General features: G+C 38.4%; 1 protein-coding gene across 4 annotated transcripts in view; it reads left to right on the plus strand.

Annotated features, from left to right (window-relative positions):
* The window catches only part of aopep (aminopeptidase O (putative)), a 109,298-nt gene that overhangs the window by 23,149 nt on the left and 62,707 nt on the right, over positions 1-23,442 (plus strand). For all 4 annotated transcript variants that reach the window (XM_088336136.1, XM_088336132.1, XM_088336133.1 and 1 more), the window contains 5 exons: positions 9,635-9,848; positions 11,269-11,375; positions 17,807-17,909; positions 18,813-18,920; positions 19,375-19,418. In XM_088336136.1, the coding sequence (XP_088192262.1) occupies positions 9,635-9,848; positions 11,269-11,375; positions 17,807-17,909; positions 18,813-18,920; positions 19,375-19,418 (576 nt within the window). The remainder of the gene's footprint in view (positions 1-9,634; positions 9,849-11,268; positions 11,376-17,806; positions 17,910-18,812; positions 18,921-19,374; positions 19,419-23,442) is intronic.

A 23,442-nucleotide genomic window follows, 5' to 3' on the forward strand; every position in this document is an offset into this window, starting at 1 on the left:
AGGGTGTGTCAGAGTTGTTCGTTGTCACATTAAAAGCCATAATTGGGCTTCAATCACTATTTTATGCCACTGGTCGATCAAAGCTTAGGAAGTTTTCTGTATTTAAACGTACAATTACCTTTAATCAGTTGAGTAGTAAAAAAACACACACACCTCATCGTAATTCAGTGAGGGTAAAATACATGTGTCCGCCTAAAAACAAGAGGGATGATGTGTTTTATAGCTATTCGGTGTTAACTTGGATGATTTTTGGAGGCCGGGAACGGATTAATTAGTTTTCAGTTATTACGCATGGTGAAAATAATTTTGCGATTCGAGAAATTCTAGAATTTCAAAATCAATTTTTTTTACTGCGGTGTACATGACTGTATTAGAGAATATTTCTGGTAGAAAGCTTATTCGTCAATCAGCCGGTGGATACAGAAGGGCTCCAGGTGATGGCATGCATCAGGACCAGATGCTGGTCTGTTGATTTGGAATACATGCTATGTGCAACATCTAAGCTCATCCTTTTCTCTTGTTTAACCACCAGTCTTGGGACTTCTGCACAATTTCTCTTATTGTTTGTTCAGTGATGATTTTGATCATGTGCCATCGATTGGTGCACACTCCAGATCCATTGGAGCCTTGTTGTCTAAGAAGGGCCATTACCTTGTTTTTCTTCATGCTGTTATTTTCGGTTTTTAGTTTTTCCTCACTCTTATGTAGGTTTGATATCAGAGGATGTTTTCCCCACATTCCGTCTCTTATGGTTGAGGTTTACCCATATTCACAAGTACAGGCCTCTTTAATATTTGCTAGTAGGAGAACATGCACAATTGGTGGTTGACTAAATACTTAATTACCCCACGATAATACTTGACTTGTACATACCAATATTTTATATGTGTGTGTGTGTGTGTGTATGTATGTATGTGTGCATATATATATATATATATATATATATAAAATAGGGCGATTAGTGTGTCGGGCCCACACTCTAGAGGTCCCAGGTGTAATTCTAGCTATTGCCCCCACTGTGTGGTGTTTGCATCTTTTTGCCTGCGTGGTTTCTACCACAAAACAAGGTTGATTGGCAACTCCCTAGTATGGGTGAGTGTATGAAAGGTTGTCTGTCTCTGTGTGCCCCATAATGGGCTGGCAAACAGTTCGGGGTGTCCCCTGCCCGCTGTCCGAAGCCACTTGTAATGTACTCCAGTGCCCTCGTGAACCTAGTGAGGATTAGCAGTGCAAAAACACATGCATGCCGTAATTTACAGGCTATGGAACGCACTGGATTATATGGCACACTTTTGAATTTTCTGCAAATGTGCCTTCAGTTTGGAAAATACGGTAATCCCCACATCTTTCTTGGAGAAAGCTGTACACTAACTATGCAGTGCTGCATGTGAAAGTCTTCCCATGTGGGTAGCTCTGACGGGTCCCCTATGTCAAATATTGTCAGTCAGTGTATCAACCAACGTGAAAGATGCTGTTGTTTGGTGTCCCCGCAATGGTGGGATGACACTGTTTGTCACTGTGGTGACGGATTCCACCTCCCTCGGAAGAGCGTGTGCAAACGCCGTCGCTGAAAGGCTGTCTTTGTGTTTTCACGCTCACTCACGCACATGTGCGCTGCTGGAACGGACAACAAAGGCGTGCTTATCCATTTGGAAGGGAGTAAGATTAGGCTACAAAGACAATCATAAGGCTAATGTTAGCGTCTGCTGCTCTAGCGAGAGCCTTTGTTATTGTAATTAGGAGAAATGTGGGATTACATTTGAGAAGTATGCCCATAAGACCCTTATCTATGACGTTGACATGTTGGTTAACAACAGAAGCTGCTTTCTATCTGATTAGCTCTCCTCAGAGACACAACAGATTGATGGGTCTTTCAAACATCAGCTTAATGTGCTCTTAAACTAATTGCAAGGCAGGTAAAAATGATCCTAACTTTACAGTTTTTCCTTTGTTGCATTTCAAACTCTTTGTTGTTGAAACAAAATAATAGCAGCCTTTCATCTAATGTCATATAACGTTTATAAAATAACCTCACTAAACTGCTACTAATTCGTTGCAGGGAGAAGAGCAGATTCACTCGTATTGGCAGTGCTCACTTTATATTTGGTAAAGCACTTTAAAGTCTACGTTTTTGGAATAGACTTCTGGTCTGAAGTGGTACATGGATGTCCATTTGATTAAGAACCAGCTTTAAGCGTGTTTACAGGTGTCTTGCCTCTCCATTGGGTACATATACTATTCTTTGTAAACATGAAGCTTAAATGTCTAAGAAATGCACTTACTTGCACGCGCAACGTGAACCCGCTCCCGAGGCTTCAATGACAGAAGCCATAAGATGGCGGCAGTGAGTAAAAAAGTTCCAAATTCTGTTCAGCTCCTTGAAATAATGTCTCATTTTGTGTATTTCATTCAAAATGAGCGTCTCTTATTTTTGTCTTGTTTTATTTTGACAGAGGCGAGTCGAGGTTACCATTTTTTAAGTTTTGTAAGTGTGTAGCATGTCCTGTTGTTGGACCCAACTTTTTTTTTTACAATTTGGTACGTATTTTTATGTTTGTTTTTATTTGTACATAACGCTGGTCAAAGAAGTGCAAATCATTTAGGGATTTTAAGTTATTGCATTGATGAAATGAAATAACATGTGCAATCGTCTTAGAGAACCCACCCTATTCTTGTGAGGCCTCTCACTTACAGTAGGACCCAAACAGCCGAACATCCCCAGGCTCCACAGCCCCCAGGCTACTCAGAGCGGCTTATGTAACTCAAGTAAATAATGTTCAGGAAATGTCCTTAGCCGTGACCTTGACTCTGATATTTTATGGCTCTAGTTCTGTCAGTGCAGGCTCATGGTTAAAAGAAAAATATCCCATATTCCCGTACTGGAATGTTGTAGAAGTTAGTTTTTTTTTAATGTTATTGCATTTCATCCAAAATTGTGACAGAATTTGCCTGGACAGTCTGCATAAGAGGTATCCAAACTCATTTAGCTTCAGGGGCCTCGTGGTGGAAAAAAACTTTCTCACGGGGGCGAACTAGAAAATAATGGCATAGAAAGTGTGTCTTAGCAAGAGGACTTTTTTTTTCAGAGGCTCAAAGTTCAATTACTCTATAATTTATGGATGTATGATTTGATTATAAAACGATTATCAAGAGTTTTTTTCTACATTTTTTTTCCTTCACTAAGATTGACTCTCTTGTAGTGTTCATCAGCTGTACATTTGCAAAAAAAAAAAAAAACAACAACTATTAAACTGCAGTGAAAATGAATTCAACTCAAGGAAGGTCAAGCAGACGGGAAAGTGACAAAAATAGCATACAAACACATATTTTAATGATTGATTTCATGATTTAAGTCGTTCTGCTTTTTCTTTTCTCATGAAAATGTTTATCTTAATATGGGAACTCCGCTGTCACATTCCATATCTATTATTGAAAGGAGCTAAAGCATATTTAAATTACTGCTGACACCCAAGTGCTCCTTTTTTGGATTTAAATTTAGTATTTTTCGTATTGCCATAAACAGTGCACTTTTATTGAAGTAAAATAACATTTGAATGGAGATCCTCAATGTTTTCTGGTTGATCAATGGGTAGTTGGTAAATAAAGCTACATTGTGTGCATTGCTAGTCGGGCCTTGTATCAGCCAGTTAATTAAAAAAAAAAAAAGCAGGGGTTCGTATAGGGGCATGAAATTCTTGAAAATTCTTCTTTTTTAATGTTGTGTTTTTAAATATTTATAATTTAATTTTAAGTGCTAAAAAATGTAAAATTTTGTTTGGCCAATATAAATGTGAATGAACCCTATGAAAGTCCATGTTTCTTCTGTGCTTCTCTCAGCTCAGATTGTGTATTCCAATTAACACTTACTGCATCTTATCAGGGTTAGTGGAAGCAAAGCCAACACATTCATGATTCTACACTTCTGAGGCATATAATTTCAAAGCTTGTCATAAGTGAAACCACATGTTTGATAGCAGCCCGTCGTCCAATGAAATCCTGATAATCTCCACAAACCAGTAAATCAGATGCGAATATGCAGTAATTACAGATCAGTTTCTAAATAAACGTTAACCAGCTAAGTATGTTCCCCTGGGTCTGAAAAAGCTTAAGAGTCAGATCGTAATTTACAGCATTCCCTTGTAATTGTGTGTCAAATAAAATCCTCTTAAAACTGCTAATTTAATTTAATTGATTTTACCCGCTAGTGGTTGGTAATTGTGCTCCTGGGGTGATCTTAACAGACACTACTTATTTTGCAGGGACGCTTAAGACACCATTGTTTCAATTAACTTGGTTTTGTCTGTGCTTTTTTTTTAATAAAACGTTTGGAATGTTCTTAATGACTAGTGTATAGTTTAATGTGTTTTTACATGTTAGGTTACTGTTTCTTGAGATTTTTCTCCAAAAAATTGAATAATTCAAGTCAAGTCAAGTCATTTTTATTTGTATAGCCCTAAATCACGAAGAGTCTCAAAGGGCTTCACAGATCACCACACTATATTACACAGACTATTTTTCAGCCGACGAGAAGAGTAGGTTATTCATATGCTATGGAGTAGAAGTGAGTTTTAAGTTTAGATTTAAACATTTCCACTGAGGTTGCAGATCGGATCTCAGGGGGAAGAGCATTCCACAGCACCGGTGCCCGGATGGAGAACGCTCTCGAACCAGCAGAACACTTCTTTGCTCTTGGGATCACCAGAAGACCGGCACTCTCAGATCGTAGGCTTCGGACCTGGACGTAGTGGCAAATCAGATCTGAAAGATAAGAGGGAGCAAGTCCATGTATGATTTTGTACAATACTAAGAGAACCTTGAAATCACATCTATGGCTAACTGGGAGCCAATGCAGGTTAGCCAAAATCGGTGTAATGTGATCGTACTTTTTTGTCCTAGTTAAAAGCCTCGCCGCGGTATTTTGTACCAGCTGAAGTGACTTGATTCTAGACTTCGGGAGACCAGAGAGTAGTGCATTACAGTAATCGAGACGGGAGGTGACAAACGCATGAATTATAATTTCCGCATCAGACTGAGACAGTATTGAACGGATTTTAGCAATGTTACGAAGATGGAAGAAAGCGGTTCTAGTAATTTTCTTTACATGCATTTCAAAGGATAGATCAGGGTCAAATATGACACCTAAATTTTTAACTGAGTCACTCTGTGTGATGTGACATTTGTCAATGTTCACAGCAGTTTTTGAGAATATATCACGGCATTTAGATAGACCAATGACTAACATTTCGGTCTTTTCAGAGTTAAGACGCAAGAAATTGAGTGACATCCACTCTTTTATCTCAATGAGGCAGGCCTCCAAATTTCCACAGTTTAGTGTGGGAGATTCCTCCAACGGAAGATATAGTTGAGTGTCGTCTGCGTAGCAGTGGAAGCTGATATTGTACTTGCGAATAATATCACCTAATGGAAGCATGTAAATACTGAAAAGAAGGGGGCCAAGCACTGAACCCTGCGGAACACCGCAGGTAACATTAAAGGGCTCAGATGTCATTTCACCATATTTAACACAGTGCGTCCTATCTGAGAGGTAGGATGCTTCTCCCAACTGTATTGAAATCATTCTCGGCACCACTATTATGTTCTTTATCTTTGCAAAATTATGCAGGTGACTAGATTTGAAGAAAATATGATTACATTTCGATGCAAGGCTGCGATATTGAAAAATAAGTACTACTGATACATTTACGTTTTGTTTTTAATCTAAAAAAGAAAATGCAGAGGACGCCAGTTTGCTATTTTGACTATTACTGCGCACTTTTGTTTTTTGTTTTGACCTTTTTGAAATGGTTACTCATTGTCACTTTTGGCCACTCAAGTTGCTGTTGTTCAATTACCACACCCTTTAGGGTGATGTGATTTTGTAACCTAAGAAGAAAGGTCTCAGGAGAGGACTTTTAGAACAGGTTGGAATTTCTTATCTGTGGGCTCCTGTTCTTCTTGCAAGTTCCAAACCCATTGATGTCTTCTCTCCTTATTTTGAGTGTCTTATTTATAAACCTATAAACTATTCATAATTCTTTTTTATAATTGAAATCACTTTTTTAAAACTATTTTAGAAATGTAAAAATACAAAGGATGCATAATAATTATTTGCCTGATATTTATCTTACGATACTGGCAAAAAATTATGTAACAGTAATTGGCCTGATAAAGAAAAAATACACCTGATAATTGGTCAGTTAGCTTAAGACACCATTGTTTCAATTGACTTGGTTTTGTCTATGCTTTTTTAACAAAACGTTTGGAATGTTCTTAATGACTGGTGTATAGTTTAGTGTGTTTTTACATGTCAGTTAGAGCCATGCTTATGTCCCTTGTTTTGATATATAGTATACATTTTCTTAAGTAATTTGGAGTAGCAAACACAAATACTTTCTCGTCTTTACCGCTCCTTATTGATCGTCCTTAAACAAAGTACCGGAAGGTTTTGATTATTTGATTGATAAAGTACAAGCTATAGTGACGAGAGCTGTCCAACACTTCTTCTGGAGACATGTTTATCTGACATATATAATGGTATTTGTATTGTATTATTGTATTGTATTGTATTGTATTATTCGCAAGTATAATATTAGTTTCCTTTGCTATGCAGATGACACTCAACTATATCTTCCAATGGAGGAATCTGACACACTAAACTGTGGAAATTTGGAGGCCTGCCTCACTCAGAAAAAAGAATGGATGTCACTCAACTTCTTGGGCCTTAACTCTAAGAAGACCGAAATGTTAGTTATTGGTCCATCAAAATGCTGTGACTTTTTCTTATAAACTGCTCTGAACATTGACAAATATAATATCACCCAGAATGATGTGCAGAATATTTACCGCCACAAAGTCGGCAGGTGTAAGGCTTCTCACTAGAGTGGGATTTTGATTGACTTTTAAAGCTTAAACTATTCCAATTTTTTTTACCACAAACTAAGCAGGCAAAATGCTTCTCAAAAATTTAGGTGTCACATTTGACCCCAATCTTTCCTTCCTAGCACACGTTAAGAATACTACTAGAACAGCTTTTTTCCATCTTGGCAACATTGCTACAATTCGCCCTATGCTGTCTCAGTTGGAGATTATAATTCATGCGTTTGTTACCTCCAGTCTCGATTACTGTAATGCACTACTCTCCGGTCTCCCAAGTCCAAAATCAAGAACCTTCAGCTAGTACAAAATGCTGCAGCGAGGCTTTTGACTATACAATAAATTTTGATCACATTACCCCGTTTTTAGCTAACCTGCATTGGCTCCCTTTTAGCTTAAGATGTGATTTTAAGGTTCTGTTGGTAGTATACAAAATCATGCATGGACTCGCTCCCTCATATCTTTCAGATTTAATTTCCCCCTATGTTCTGGTCCCGAGCCTTCGCTCTGAAAATGGTCTACTAGTGATCCCAAAAGCCAAGAAGAGATACGCAGGTTCGAGAGTGTTCTCCATTCGGGCCCCGGTGCTGTGTAATGCTCTTCTCCCTTAGATTCGATCTGCAATCTCAGTGGAAATGTTTCAATCTTATCTTAAAACACACTTCTGTTCTATAGCATATGAATAACCTATATTTTATCAATATCTGTGTATTATTTGCCCTCATGTAGGTTTTAGATCAGGGGATTGTGTCATAATAATTGCAATAATCTGTGGTCTGCAGCCCTTTGAGACTCTTTGTGATTAAGGACTATACAAATAAACATGTCTTGACTTAAAAAATAAAATAAATAACACAAATTTTAAAAAATGACTTTGATAATGTTTTTTTTTTTATTGATATACAGTAACATGTTGTTAAAATAAAATGGTAAACGTATCGGTCTCAAGAGGTTCCCTGTAAGAAAAAAAAACGTATAATGCATCCCCCAAAAATATTTGAACATACATTTTTTTTAAAGCACTTACTATTTCAGAATTATGGTTGTTCAATATTTCTATATCACCATAAAATATATAATGGCCACCCATTATATATTTAGATATTTAACGCAACGACAATGCCTTTTCGCATCGTAATCTTAGTTTATTTGGTGCAAATGATTCTCACCTGGAAATAAAACACAAGATGTCTCGCTAGACTTGTTTAAAGACCAGACATACAGTCAAAATTTTCAAATGTTCCTAGAAAAAACTGGCATCTGATTCTTTTTTCAGTTTTCTTCCAGATGTTTTACGTCTAACTTTACAATTTAATTTTTTCAAATGAGCCCATAATTGTATCGCTATTAAGAGAATTGCTGCGAAAACCATCTAACGGTTCCTACAGATGTACGTTCAAAAGTATACACCAGGCTGTTTTCATGTGCTGGAATTCTCACAGACGGCTGATTGAAGCGAAACGTTTAATGAAGACCACAGTATATACCCAATTTAAGTTCCCTTTTGATTTAGAGTTTCCAAAAATGTTTTGGGTTTTCAATTCAGCTTTGAATAAAATGAGTATCAATACATTTGAATTAATACATTCATTTTATAACCAACCACATTGCATTTAGCTCCTATGCGCTTAAAATTTACTAAAAAAACTACTAAAACTAAAATTGTTGAACTATTTTGATAAACAATCTTAGTTTTTTGATGCATGACTATGCTGACTATAGTATTATTTTTTCAAATAAAGATGCTTTTGACAGAACGACTCAAACTTTGTCAAAAAGAAAAATTTCATTTTTATGATTTTGTAATTTTTGGAATCGTGAAAGCGAGTGTAGTGGCGGCACGGAGGGCGAGTGGTTAGGGCGTCCGCGGCACAGTTCTGAGGTCATGGGATCAAATCCAGCTACCAGCTTTCCTGTGTGGAGTTCTCCCCGTGCTTGGGTGCTTTCATCCCACATACTCAAAACATGCATATTAGTTTGATTGGCCGGTCCAAATTGTCCCTAGGTGTGAATGAGCAAGTGAGTTGGTCGTCTCTGTGCCCTGCGACTGGCTGGCAACCAGTTCAGGGTGTCCCCTGCCCACTGCCCGAAAATAGCTGGGATGGACTCCAGCACCCCCGCCACCCTACTGAGGATAAGCGGCGCGGATAGTGGATGGATGGATGTGAGTGTAGTATTTGATATTGCAATTTAATTTTGAATAATGTAATAGTTCCAATTTGTGGCATTGTTCCATATAAAGTTGTGTTCCATTTTCTGTTATTTTAAATTATGTTTGTTTGGTTGGTTGTTGACATTTCAAACGACCCATCTCCACGTCTTTGGCCTGTTGCCCTCTGGTAGGGGCTACATGTCTTTTAAAACAAGGAGTTCAACGGGTTCAACGGGTTCAGAGACAGTTTCTTCCCCAGGGCTATAACCACCCTAAACAAGCATGCAAAATCTGAAAAGGTTATATATTTCAACTTATTTGGGACTTTTTGTTGCTGCAAAATGTAATTGCACTACTTTTTAATCTACCATTGGTACAACATAGGTCAGTCTCTAAGCACTTTATTATAAATATTTTTGACTATTCCTCCTAATTGTAGTCTATCCTCTCTTTAAAGTCTTAACTACAAGTTTACCCTGGAATACCACGTCTAATCTCGTCACCAATAATAGTTCACTATGTTGTTTTCAATGACACTAAAGACTATTCAAGTTTTGCACATCAAATGTTCCGTTCCCTAACTATTTCCGTCTCTCCTGTTTCCTCTAGCCCCCACATCATTTTCCTATCTCAGAGTGCGCTGCCGGTTAGCAGCTCATTTCCGAGTGAAAACAGTCTTTCCTTGTGCGGGTCCAGACTGTGCCACGAGATTGCCCACTCCTGGTTTGGCCTGGTCATCGGTGCCAGAGATTGGACAGAGGAATGGATCAGCGAGGGTTTTGCCACCTACCTCGAGGACATTATCTGGGCCCAGGCTCAACAAGTATGCCATACTTTTATTGTAATTTACTGCCGCTGAACTGTGCTTTTGTTGTAGTTTACTGCAGCAATTTGATGTCACTTAATTGTCTAATCCCCAGGAAATAAATTGCAATGGTGGGGCTTCCTAGGAGTGAATGAGAAATAACATATAAGGCCATGTAGCTCATCTGTTACAGCCACAGATTTCTTTTTGGGAGGATGGCTCCCCATACAAGGAAGGGCAGGTAGAAAATTTTAAAACAGAAGGTTTTACTTATCATCCGTGTTCTCTCTTGCTGTTTGTTGTAAAAGCCTCATAGTCACATGAGCAAAACATCTGAAGAAAATATCCTCTGTGTATTCCCAAATGAATTGAATTGGGTTTGTTGTGGGATGAAGTCTCGCTATGTGTGGCCTGACCAGACACTTACTGTCTTTTATTTACCGCTTCCTTCAGCATCGTTAAGGTATTATGATTTTTTTTTATCCTTGCTATAAGCAAAGAACAATCTAAAGTTCATTAAAAAAAATCATAGAAGTAAACCTGTCTTACAGTGGACTCACACGAGTTATTTTTTTCTTCCATGCCATGTTGAAATTTTGGATTCTTTAAATTGTTTTATTTATAGAAGATTCTGTTGTTTTGTGCACCATTTTTCTTTTTGTCCACAACTTCAATATTTGATTATAGGATGAAATAAAAAATGTTAAAAAAATGGATTCATCATTTGATTAAAACCAAAAAAAATTGGGAGTTGCCGCCCCTAAACTAAAAAATACAGTAGAATTTTCTTTTTTCTCCAGTTTTGATTGCTCGCTATCTCATACGTGAAATGATGGTCAAGTTTTGCTCAGCGACTGATACCGTTGTTGTGCGGGTATACAGCCAATTGTACCATTGCGTAGTGTGCCCTTTGTCTTCCCTTTTATTTACAGGAAACCTCATTTTTTGTGTTCTCCTGGAAAGGCTGTGCAATTGAAAAGATTATCTGGCTCCTGTGCAATTGAAAAGATTATCTGGCTGAATATTTTTTCATTTCTATATGTTTTTTTGCCTGTAATTAAGATGCCATGTTGTTGTGTGTGTGTGTGTGTGTGTGTGTGTGTGCGTGCGTGCGTGCGTTCGTGTATGTATGTATGTTTAGCTGTTTTAATATTCAATTTGTAATGAAATGGTGCTGTTGCCTTTCGATGCAACCTTATCATCTCATTTAATTATTAGTAGCAAAGAGTAAGTGGAATCCTCTATTCATTGACTCAATTCATGAAAATGGTCCAGTAGTTTGAAAAATGATTGCAACATTCCCCCAAAATCACATTTTGCATCTGATTCTCTACATTTAAGTGGGTTTTTAAATTCACCAAATTTGTTAGATCCTTATTATATGTTTATCAACTGTACTATTCTATATCACATGCCGTTTACTTATATTCCCATACAGCTTTCTGCTGCAGAAGCTGCAGAACAGTCCAATTTGAAGGCATTGCTGAAATGGAGAAGACTGTTGGACGAGTTGCAAAACTCTGAAGAAGAGCTTCAAATCCTCAGGTGTGTCTCTCACTCCAACCTCAATTTTTCAGTGTTGGTAAACTAATATTACTTGTTAGTGATAAAATGGCGTTTTACCCTAAAATGTAAAATTCAGGCAGTCCCCAAATGATGACTGCTTTGTAATATTTTGCTTTCAAATACATGGCAACAGTTAACTTACAGATTAAATGCATCATAAGATTGATATCTGAGTACTACTACTGCATGATAATTGGGGAAAATATGTCACTATTTTGGTGATTTGTAAAGCTGATAATCCTTACGTAGGTTTTCTTAAAATCTCGTGCCTTCGAAATGTTCTATCATTCTGAGAAGAAAAATCAGAGTTGTGTCTTTGCCTTGGCCTAGGCCGATTTCCAATAACACATCAGTTAGCAAATAAACAGCATCTCTTAATTGCTACCCTGTAGTTTCTCAAGACAATTCTAAATCAACGCATTCCTGGTATACTTAGCATTTCCGACTGAATATGTCTGTCACCTGTAAAAAAGGCTTTTGTTCACATTAGAATGAGAGACGTGAGCGCCTAAAACGCCACTACCACATATTTTTGTCCTCATTGTTATTACATTCTATCCTTGTGTGCAGACATACCGGTATTTAAGTTTACTAAAAGCATTCCAGAGCTACAGGTGTGGCAGGTGTGGCTGTGCAGTCAAATGTACCGTCATGTTCTTTAGAAATGGTCGGTAAACTAAAATGCGTGTTCAATCACTCATACGGGCACACACACACACACACTCACACACCACACACACATTTTACTTTTTGTCACAAGCGGACTAACACCTTACTGGTTTTATCCGTGGTGGATTGGTAATACATAGATTACCTATGTCTGTCTTTTATTCACTGTTTCAGTGTAAAATATCTACCTCTATTTAGCTGCTTCAGAATGGCAACACTTTATTCTGCAACTTCAATTAACCAGTTCTCGCAGGCATATTATGTTTTTGACATTTACAATTACAACAAGCAATACACTGTGCAGCAACGTGTCAGCCCCTTATTGATTTGATTGTACTTCTGCATGGCATTAACTTCAAATGTGTCACTTTTCAAATAATGTCCTGTCAGAGCATAATGCAAACACTAGAGTAGTCAATTTTACCCTCTGTTGAGCAGTGTTTCAATGAACAGACCGAGCTCTATCGGCCTTGCTTGTTAAAGCTAGAATTGTACAGATTTTTTTTTCGCATAAATGAATCATTTACCAAATTATTTTGTTTTTTGAGGTAGTAGCAGGATGCAGTATTTAAGTTCAACACTTGACATTTCACCATCCTTGAAGCAAGTGTTGGTATTTTTTGATTGTTGGATGCTGTGTCACACTTCTCAGTGTTCGCTCTGCCTGGCAAAGTTGAGAAAAAACCTCAGTCCCCTATCTTAGTTTCTTTTTATTTCAACACGATTGGACTGGAATTCTGATGAAATTGCATAAGCTTTCTCAGTATGTGAAGGTGCATGCTTTTAAGGTTTAGATGTTCCAGGAAATGCGTAATGAACAAGCCGTCAGGAAGTTTCCAGAAAAGTGTGAACATGCTTCATCACTTAGAATGAAAAAGTTACTCAATTTAACTGATATTTTAAAAATTCTAAGTGACATAATTGGCTGCAGCGGTTTATGGCATTTATATTTATGGGTCCATTCCATTTATGGATGGATGAAAACATTTACGGCCCTAATAAGCCCCTAAACATAAATGTTGTTAACCAATGAGACCCCGAAAGCCCTACACATATTTGAAAGTTAAAAGTTACATTTAAGCATTCAAATATGGGTTATGTTGCTGCTCAACGGACATGAACCGATCGTGAACTAAGGACTGTCTGTAATTTAGTCAGATATTTCTTATAGCCCTAAGTAGTTGGCACATCTGGTTGTTCAAATTGTTACTTCCACTTACCAACATATTTTAATGTGCTTGAATGTCTTTTTTTAATCTGTGGTCATTTTCAATATTCCAGAGACATGTTCATCTATCTAATTGTGCAAGGAAGTCAATGTGAGTTTGAATATTTTTTCAGGCCCTACAATTGACTGGCAAGTCCAAGGTATAATCTGTGTCCTACTCCATAGGATAGGCCTCAGCTCACCTTCAATCATACTGAGGACAAATTGTATGGAAAACTAATGAATCAGATTTTTTAGTTCAGGAGTTATGTTTTGCAACTCAACAAATGAAGGGTTAAGCTTAGAGTAGTGTCCATGTGGCAGTCTACATCAGGGTGCTCTCCTTGATGAGACGTACAGACAACCAAAGGGTAATTAGCAGCATTAGGATTAGGTTTTCTGCAGCTGACAGGCTTAAATAAACAAGACCCAAAAAAAAAACATTCTCAGGAATTCACTCGAGCATACTCTTTTATCTTGTAAACGTCACGGTTGATTGTTTGACAAAAGGGCCGCCTTAGGTGTGAATGGAACACAGAGGTCACAAGAAGGTTGGAGAGCAACAACTTGTCTCCCAATGATTCCGCCCAATGAACAGACTTCCCATTCACTGTGTATGTATTGCTACAACAGGGCTACCAGACGCAAATGCTCATGCCGGCTATTTATGCTGGCAGAGGAAAGGTTGAATAAAATGCCGTGGGTTCAAAGAATGGGAAGTGCAACAAAGTCAAGGAGCATTCCTTCGCCTACTAAAGCTAAATGTCGGACTAGGATGTCCAAGTTCAGTGGGTCACAATCAATAGTCGAACGTCCGGCAGCGTGCGGCCGGTGGCCTGTGTTTATCAGTGCCTTTCAGATGAGTTCTATTTAGGGTGGCCCAGCCCAGACACTATTCTCCCTGCTGATTTACTGGGCTGCTGGGAGCACTGCTCTTCTTATCCGGTTTCCACAGTCAACGTAGCGTAATTTGTCAGGAGATGGCCTGCGGTGCTATAAACCCATTCTTGTGTGTATGCGGGGTTGGTGTGCGTGTGTCTGTGCATGTGTCCCTTTGACTTTAAATTCTGTCAGTAATAGCTCCTGATTTCCTCCTGCGCTTTCCCTCAGTCGCTCAATCTCAGACTCACCCAGGTAGGTGTACACGTGGCTATGGCGACATGCACACACAGAAATCGACACACACAGCCGCTCTCTCGCACATACAGCCTACAAGGCAGATAAGAGAAGCATTTATTCTGAAATACACAGCCCTATTGTGCGATTTTCCTAAAGCAGGGAGCACTGATTCCTCTTAAAGCTGCAGTAAATCATCTCCAACAAAGAAAGACAGGGATTTACATGGCAGTACATGCCAGGTCTGGACAGTGGCAAGCACGGAGATCTTTTGTGTAAGACAGTTGTGATAGATAAATGTTTTTTTTCCCTTACATTGTGACGCCCTCAATGTGTTTACGGCACGTTTTGTAGGAATACAGTTTGTTATTTTAACAGTATCATTCCTCAGTTGCTCTTTGGCTTATAGTCCTTGCCTTACACTCACTTTCCACATATATTCCACTCACCGTAGCTGTGTGATTTCACAGGCATAGCGCATAACCTGCTGTCTGTTTCATCTTATCAGCAGTAGCAGACACATGTTGGCACTGCAGGGATGGAAGTGCACGGACAGCAACTTGGCAAAAAATTCAAATATCATAACCGGAATACTGTATTTTTAGAAAAACCCATATCAGGTCACTTGGTGTCATTTGTATGACGGACCTCAACACATATATAGAGTTGAACATCCCCAGATCCATGATGAAAGTTGCTCGCAACTGTTGTCCTGTCAAATTTAGAAATTCCAGGAAGCTGATGACTTCCTCTCTCAGTCCAACAAGCAAACCATTATCGGTTTCTCCCACATCCTCTGCTCACCCTCAGATTTAATTTAGATCATGTGACTTATCCTTCTAAAAAAAAAAAGTATACTGGGGAAAAAACAAAATAGATTAATAACAAAGATGCCAAAAAATGGGTCTGAACATGCCTTAAAATTCAGAGTATGTCAGAAATGAGTTTGGGACTATGTAATCGTTGTAAGTAACATTTTTGTTGACACTTTTGGACACTTACTGTACATGATCAACATTCCCCCTTTATATCTTATATGTATGGACAAATTAACCAAACCCATGCGTGACCAAATTATTATTTAATACATGTCATATGAAATTACTTTCATACAAAACCATTCTTTGGAAGTGTACACTAGAGTCTGAAGTTGAGTACATGAAAAAAGGCATGTGACAAACAATAAAAACCTGTCAGAAAACAACTTTTACAGGGACCCGATTGAGAAGAACAAAACCAATATGAAAAGTTTATGGAACATAATATATAACGTAATAAACTAAGATTCTAAAAAAATCCAACCTTCCAGAAAAAATGATAACAACAACAGATGATGGAGCTTTGACTAATGCATTCAATATACTCTTATAAACAACTGGCCACAGCTGGCATCTGAAATCGTTGATACACAAAACAGTGAAGTCAAAGTCAATAAATCAATACAGAAAATACACTGTTTATGCAACAAATGAAAATGAAATCCTGAAATATTAAAAGAGTTAAAGTATGTATATATATCTATATATATAATATATATAATATATATATATATATATATATATATATATGTGTGTATATCCACTATCTGCTCCGCTTATCCTTAGTAGGGTTGCGGGGGGGCTGGAGCCCATCTCAGTCATCATCGGTCAGTGGGCAGGCGAAGTCGTCCGCGGTGTATGCTGGGATACATATGCCGGCGTTTCATTTCCCAGCCAATGTGTCAATCATCATTTGAATCGATCACTGTTGGCTAAAGTTATTCGGAGGTAAAGGAGGCGGATCCTTTTTATCATTTACAGGCTCGCATAGGCTAAAGGGGCAAAACAAAGCCTGCAATTGGCCGAAAAAGATGAATGTGAATAGCTTGTTTGGTTGTCTACGGCATAGATAAAACATGTTTTACTGTTTTGTATTTGTAAATATTTTACTCTCCTGGATTTACTACACTCACGGATATAAGAGGACCATGGTTGCACATTATTATTGAACGCAACGACTTCGGTGAGCTACTCCGGCTATATATTTTCCCAGTATCTTGTTTCAGAGTGATATCGATGTTTCTGTGATGGGTCTTTTTTAAATTAAACTCAATTCCAAGTGTTTATTGTCGTATGCACAGTAAAGTTGCGAGCGAAAAAGAAAATAGAAACTAAGGAATGGTTGGCATTTCTTGAATCCCAAGACTTTAACCTTCCGAATGATATTTGGAACGATGCATTTGAGTGACATCGTACAGACACTGTTTCCGTATATGTCTGAGACACGTATTTGCTTCTTTGCAAGCTTTCGGAATGTTAAGGGGGTAATAAGTTTGACTGAACTATCTGACTGTTTTGTCGACGTTCCCATTGTAGCGCCTTATAATCCGGTGCGCCTTATATATGGAAGATATAGGACCAAAAACTATTTTTTGGGGGTGCGCCCAATAACCCGGTGCGCCCTATAGTGCGGAAAACACGGTGTGTGTGTGTATATATATATATATATATATATATATATATATATATATACACACACACCACCCTTGGTTTTTCAGTTATAGATTTATAAACAAAATCTTAACTGAATGTACTTTTCTATTTTTCTTTTCTGTTTGCATTTTAAAGTTGTCATTGTTCAGTTGCTTTCTTTAATTGGAGTTTATTTTGCAATCATTAATTTGATACTGCTAAAACATGCATAAGATCCATGTCCAGCTAGTTGATTCCCTGACAAGCTTTAGGGTACATGATTTTTGGGCTCAGTCATCCGTCCGTGTGCTTGTTTGACACCCCTGTCATGAGGTGGAAAAGTGGTAGCTCGGGATGGAGGTGCGCATCGATTGGTTGGCCAGGCGCCTGCCGCATCGATTTGGCAGCGGGGCCATCCTTCAAGGCCTTCCTATTGGCACACTGAGTTAATCTGCTCAGCTGGATCAATACAGGCTAACTGGAACTATCATTGCACCACGTCCCACGTCACTCACTGTTTCCCTGGGATTTATTGGGTTTGTAGGTGTTTGTTTATGTTTTATACGGGGGTCCAAGGAATGATTTGTGTCCATGTGACAGAAATGTCCAGCACTAGCTTATCCTGTGCATCCTCACGGAGTGGATTTCTTGTGTTATATGTGCCTCTAGTGAGTCACAGGCAATAAAATGAAAACAGCACATTTCTATGAGGTCATATAAACACAGTGTAGCTTTATTTTATGAATTTGCAGTGTGCCTTGGGCAAAACCATGGCAGCAAGGTGTTAACCGCTGAATAGACGAGCTGAGTTGTAGAATTTAATGCTGCTGACATTGTATTTTTACTTTAGATTGGATTTTTTTCTGTTCTGCTGCACACATTTCTGAAATAAGTCCATATCTCACTAGTATTGGTGTTGGCCTGTATTCACTGTGGAGAGCATTGTTTGTCTATTTGTCCCTCTGCAGACCCAACATGGACAAAACGGGCCTGGTCAATGAATCTGGCTCCTCCAAAGTAAAACATGCCCTGAAACCAGAAAAGTCCTTCCTACAAGTCCACTACCTCAAGGTAAGATAACTCAAAAAGGGTAATGAATAATTTAATGGAGTTGAACCAAGTTGTGATCACAAGAATATGAGAGCATCAAGCTGTTTTTCCATATACCTTAATAACTTTTTTCTTTTAATCTGGCTGTAGGACAGTGTGTATTGTTGGCACTCAGAAATCTGACTTAGAGATAGATTGGTAAAAAAAACCTCTGGCTAGTTAAGAAAGAGAACCTTTATTGTTTCTCAGAATTACATTCTCTGGCAGCATCTGTAGAACGTAATTTATCCCAATGAATCCTGCTATTTCTAGTGTTAATTTGCCAAATCTTTTATTACATATTTGCTGGCAGAATGAAACCTTACGAGATGATCATGTTTCAGTGTAAATGAATCATTTTTTAAAAAGATAAATAAACATGCACAACAACTTTTGTTAGGCCATTGTCAAATCTTCAGGTTAGTACATGACGAGATGCCTAGGAACCTACATAGGTCCATTTTTTTAAAAATAAATTTATCAAATTTGAAATTTATATTGGTCATTAGTGCTATGACTTATGACCTGTGAATTTGTTCGGTTATTCAATCTTTTTTATTCTATTTTAGTAACCACTGGTTGTTCACAAATCACTTTTCCAACAAACTGTTAGTGCTTGACTGTCATAATTATGTTTTCTAGCTCATGAATGACTAAACTTTTTTATTACTTTCAAATGTATTACCTAATTAATTTAACATTGTTAATTGCTTATCTGCCTCAGAAAATGGTTTCATAATTCCTTATAAATTAGGCCATATTTCTCACTCTTTATGTTGTTTTTGACTCCATCTTTACTTATCACCATTATGTAAAGAACATGCATTATTTGAATGGATACTTTCCCTATAATTGTTTTAATTATTTGTCGTTGTCATTTTTTAGGGGTATTTCCTCCTCGTGTTCCTGGCCAGTCACGTAGGAGAGCAACAATTTATCCACTTCTTTAGATCGTTTGTGAAGAAATACCACGGGCAACTCATCTTATCTCAGGTAGGCCTCCAGTTTAAGAACGTAATTTCCACTCGATGGCATTAATTGGGAATCTCCATGGTGGCTCGCATTTTCCTCCGCGCTTGTTAATCAAATCTCAGCTTCGATTTGAACCGTTTAATGTGACCCGTCCTCCCAGGCGCAGTGTTATTTCCATAAATTAATTGGATTCTGATGCGTTCTAAATCCAGTGTCACTGTGTTACAATAGTTTTTTTTCCTCCGAAATTTGTGACAGTGCAACAGTTAAGTGGCAAGTGTCTGTATGAATCGTTTCTGAGCAACCACACCTGTTTGAGTTGCTACAGTGTGTAGTTGATACAGTCGACCTGGATTCTGTTGTCTAATTAATGGCCCTTATTTAAACAGTTTTGCTAAAAAAAAACGAAATGCCTTACACACGGTCCTATTTATGTCTGTTAATGCATGCATTTCTATTGATTGTTGTTTGACAGGATTTCCTGCAAATGCTGCTATGTAGCTTTCCTGACCTTGAAAGGTATGTACTTTGCATGAAGTGCTAATGGGGAATGCGTAGATTCATGAATAATTGACTCAGGGACACGATCCTTCGTGTCTTAGCTAAGCTGAGTTCTCGCTCTTGCAAAATATGATGTCTTTGACCGCCATGTTAGGCCACGTGTAAATATTTCTTTGTTTCAGTAACTTTCAGAGATAAAAAATGAGGGATAATAGAGCATCATATAATCTGTATTACTTTAACTATTGGTTTGTACAGGGGTCTGGAAGCGTATGGCTCGCGAGCTAGATTTGGCTCTTTTTATGATTACATCTGGCTTCGAGATGAATTAAGAGCTAAAGCAATCCTCTCTGTGACTTTCTACTTTTAGTGTATGCGAAGCTGAAACAATAAAGAAAGACAATTGTTTGGTCCATTATATTGTATATTGGGCAATGTTTGAACTACAGTTTACACTCACGGTGTTACACCAACAGACCCAGTTTTTGCTGTATGTCTCCAAGGAATCCTTTATATAGAAACTCATCGAACAATCTGTTCACTGTGGCACACATTATGAACAAAACTCACAGAACAAACTGACTACACCTGTAAACGCCAGCCAAGCACCCAGAGCAATTTGATTCGGCTGAGCGGTAGGAGTGGGTGGATCTCTGTACAAATAGCGCACTCCCCTAAAAACATCAATCCAACCATTATCTGCACCGCTTATCCTCAGTAGGGTCTAGGGGGTGCTGGAGCCCATCCTAGCCATCTTCGGGCAGTGGGCAGAGGACCCCCCCGAACTGGTCACCAGCCAGTCACAGGGCACACAGAGACGGACAACTTACTCGCTCATTCACACCTAGGGAGAATTTGGACCGGCCAATTAACCTGACATGTATATTTTTGGAATGTGGAAGGAAACTGGAGTGGCCGGAGTAAACCCATGCAAGCACAGGGAGAACATGCAAACTCCACACAGGAACGTTTGAGCCCACGACCTCAGAACTGTGCCACACACGCGTTAACAACTGCCTTGCCGTCCCCTAAATACATTCATATCATTTTTGTTTGCAGTTGCATGTTGTTTTAAAACCATTATTCACAACAAAAAAATGACGGTCTAATTGATCCTCAACAATCTTAAGTAAGTGCAGGAGAGAGACACGTCTTAAGTGGTATATTCGTTAACATGGGACACTGGCTCTGGCATTATTATTTCATAGATTTTATCAAAGCATGAACTTAACACAGTAAAATAAAATTTGCTGAATAATTAGTTTTGTCTAGGGAGCTGTTTTGGTGGTTTTGTTGAATTTTGTCTTAAAACATGTGGCATGGGTCTAAAAAAAAAGAAATTCGCCTTCATAGCTCTTTGAGTCAAAATTGTTCCAGAACCCTAGGTTAGGATATGCTCTTCACAGTACATTGTCGTTTGTAGCTCAACTTACATGCTCTTATCGTTGCTCAATATCAAGATCAATATCGTCCTTACCACGTGTTCTCGTCCACTAAAGATGACATCGCAGTTCGAATGAGCTCAGGAGATAATCAATCTGAGCTCAACTCTTTTTAAAAGCTGTTTTTTGCTGTTACCCGAGTCCAGACCAACTGTGATATCATCTTCACTCAACAGCAATTGGAAAATGGTCATCATTTGAGATGCACAGAACAGGTCGAATATTCTCTTAAGTCAATATCCCGAAACTCCATAATAACCAGAATGCTGTGTTTTGACTAGTTGGCATGGACTATTTGTTATTGTGAAGAAAAGGTTTTGGGGTTGACTCCCATGTTAATGTATTTCCTTCCAATTTAATTGGTGTGAATTGGTGTGTAGTGCAGCTGAATGAATTGAAAATTTTTGGTATTGGCTATGTATTTGAGTCGATATGTAATAGATTAAACTGTAACAAACAAAGAGTGGAGTTTCTTTAATGGAGCTGTACATAAATTGGAACTTTTTTACTCGCTGCCGCCACCTCCTGGCTTGTGTTGTCATTGCAACCTCGGTCTGCTCATTTATTAGACACGCTTGAATAAACTCATCTTTTTTTTACTTTGTTGGGATTTTGGTTGGCATTTGAACTCTACTTCAAGTAAGTGCGTATCTTACTTTCACCGTTTTCATGCTACACTTACTAAAATGACCCCCCCCCCCCCCCAAAAAAAAAAAACCACGGCGAACCCTATTCCTCCTACTTAATGATTTCCCCACGGAACAGCTTTGCTAAAAGTAAGATAAGAGCTAATGGGAGCAATCAAAAATAAAGCATAAGAGCCCTTTGAACTCAGTTAGGCATTTTTACCCCATACATAGTCAAGAAAATATTTAGCTTTTAACTTTTATAATGACACCTCAAACGATGCACCCCAACATGGATGTAATCTCCATCATTAGAAAATACTGAACTAATGAGTTTCACATTTTGAACTACTGGAAATAATTTTGAAGCCGCCGTTTCTGTATGTTTACAGTATGTTCACACTTGTAACAGAGACAATATTGCAATTTTCAGCAGAGATTAAATACTGGTAAATATACATTATATACCAAAAACATGCATTTCAGGTGAATTGGCCGGTCCAAATTGTCCCTAGGTGTGAATGAGCGAGTGAGTTGTCTGTCCCCATGTGCCCTGTGATTGGCTGGCAACCAGTTCAGGGTGTCCCCTGCCCACTGCCCGATGATTGCTGGGATGGGCTCCAGCACCCCCGCGACCCTACTGAGGATAAGCGGTGCAGCTGATGAGTTAAGATATATATATATATATATATATATATATATATATATATATATATATTGTCTACAATTTCTATCATCATTTTTTTGTTGACGCCGTCTAATCGTTTCTGCCCTAATAAACATTAGTGAATAAATCGGGGTGTGGTGCGTTTGGATGCATTTTATTTGTTTTTTTTTTTTAGTAATTTAGGATTATAAAGAAGAACTTTGTTTCCAGGGATTTTGGCCGGATTTGGCCTTGATTCTCATTGATCCCGATCAGTGAAGACTGGGCCCCAACATCAATCCTTGTAAGCACGAGTCTCATCCACTCCAGTATTAACTGAAGTGTAAAAAGACAAGTGCCCCTCCTGCCTTCCTCCTCTCTAATTTTTAGCCTCCTCTCTAGCACTGGCTTAATCACTCAATTCTCTATTTCTCATGATTGCCTCATTAACCTCTCCTACTGCCCGTCTCGCTCTTCCTCGTCTTGCCTCGCTTACTTAAATCCGTCTGCTAGTTTCGCTCGCCCCTCCAGCCTTCAACACCATTCCGTCTGCTCTCGGCGCTGCTGTTGTTTTTTGTCCGTCTCTCCTATGTGCCTTCCTGACGAGGAGAGATTGATTGAATTAAAGAGAGGAAGTTGGGTATAGTCAATATTTAGGTCTGGTGTCTCTTCCAGTAAACAGCCCACTAAAAGAAGCACATTGAGGGATGTAAGTGGGCACTTGCTGCATTCATGTTACAAACCTTCCCTGTGGCGTACATCACTAAACCATCTGAACATAAAAATAAAGAGTGGAACATAAAATGAAGTGGGGAAGAACACACACAGTAAACGAAGTCACTGATTAGTACTGAGAATGCGCCAAGTCTATCGAAAATATGAAGTGATCAACTCTGAGAGATGTAAATAACAGTATTCTCTCAACAATAATTAATTATTTTTATCTATTATAAGTGTCATTCATTATTGAACATTGTAATGAGGGTACTGGCAGGTTAAAGGTAAGATCTGGCCTGAAAAAAATCCAACCTGACCCCAAGCCTATGGGTATTAAAGCCTAACCCAGCCTGAGCCCGACCAATTAACTCAATTTGCAGGGCTGAGTATGATGTTTTAAGAAAATAAGAGTATACTGATTATCAGTATATTGGTCAGGAAATCAATCCCTAATAATGAACGAAATCTTATTAAACAAGTATTCAAAACCGAGCATGGGTTGAGATAAACTCCCATGAGGCAAGATCTCTCAACTAGCAACTAAGCTGTTCTTATCATTTTTAGATGAATGACATTTTCTCTCTTTTTCTCTCTCACTCTGTCTCTCTCTT

Source organism: Urocampus carinirostris, chromosome 5 (assembly GCF_059441175.1).
Source record: "Urocampus carinirostris isolate Australia breed hairy pipefish chromosome 5, RoL_Ucar_1.0, whole genome shotgun sequence".
Classification (NCBI taxonomy): Eukaryota; Metazoa; Chordata; class Actinopteri; order Syngnathiformes; family Syngnathidae; genus Urocampus; species Urocampus carinirostris.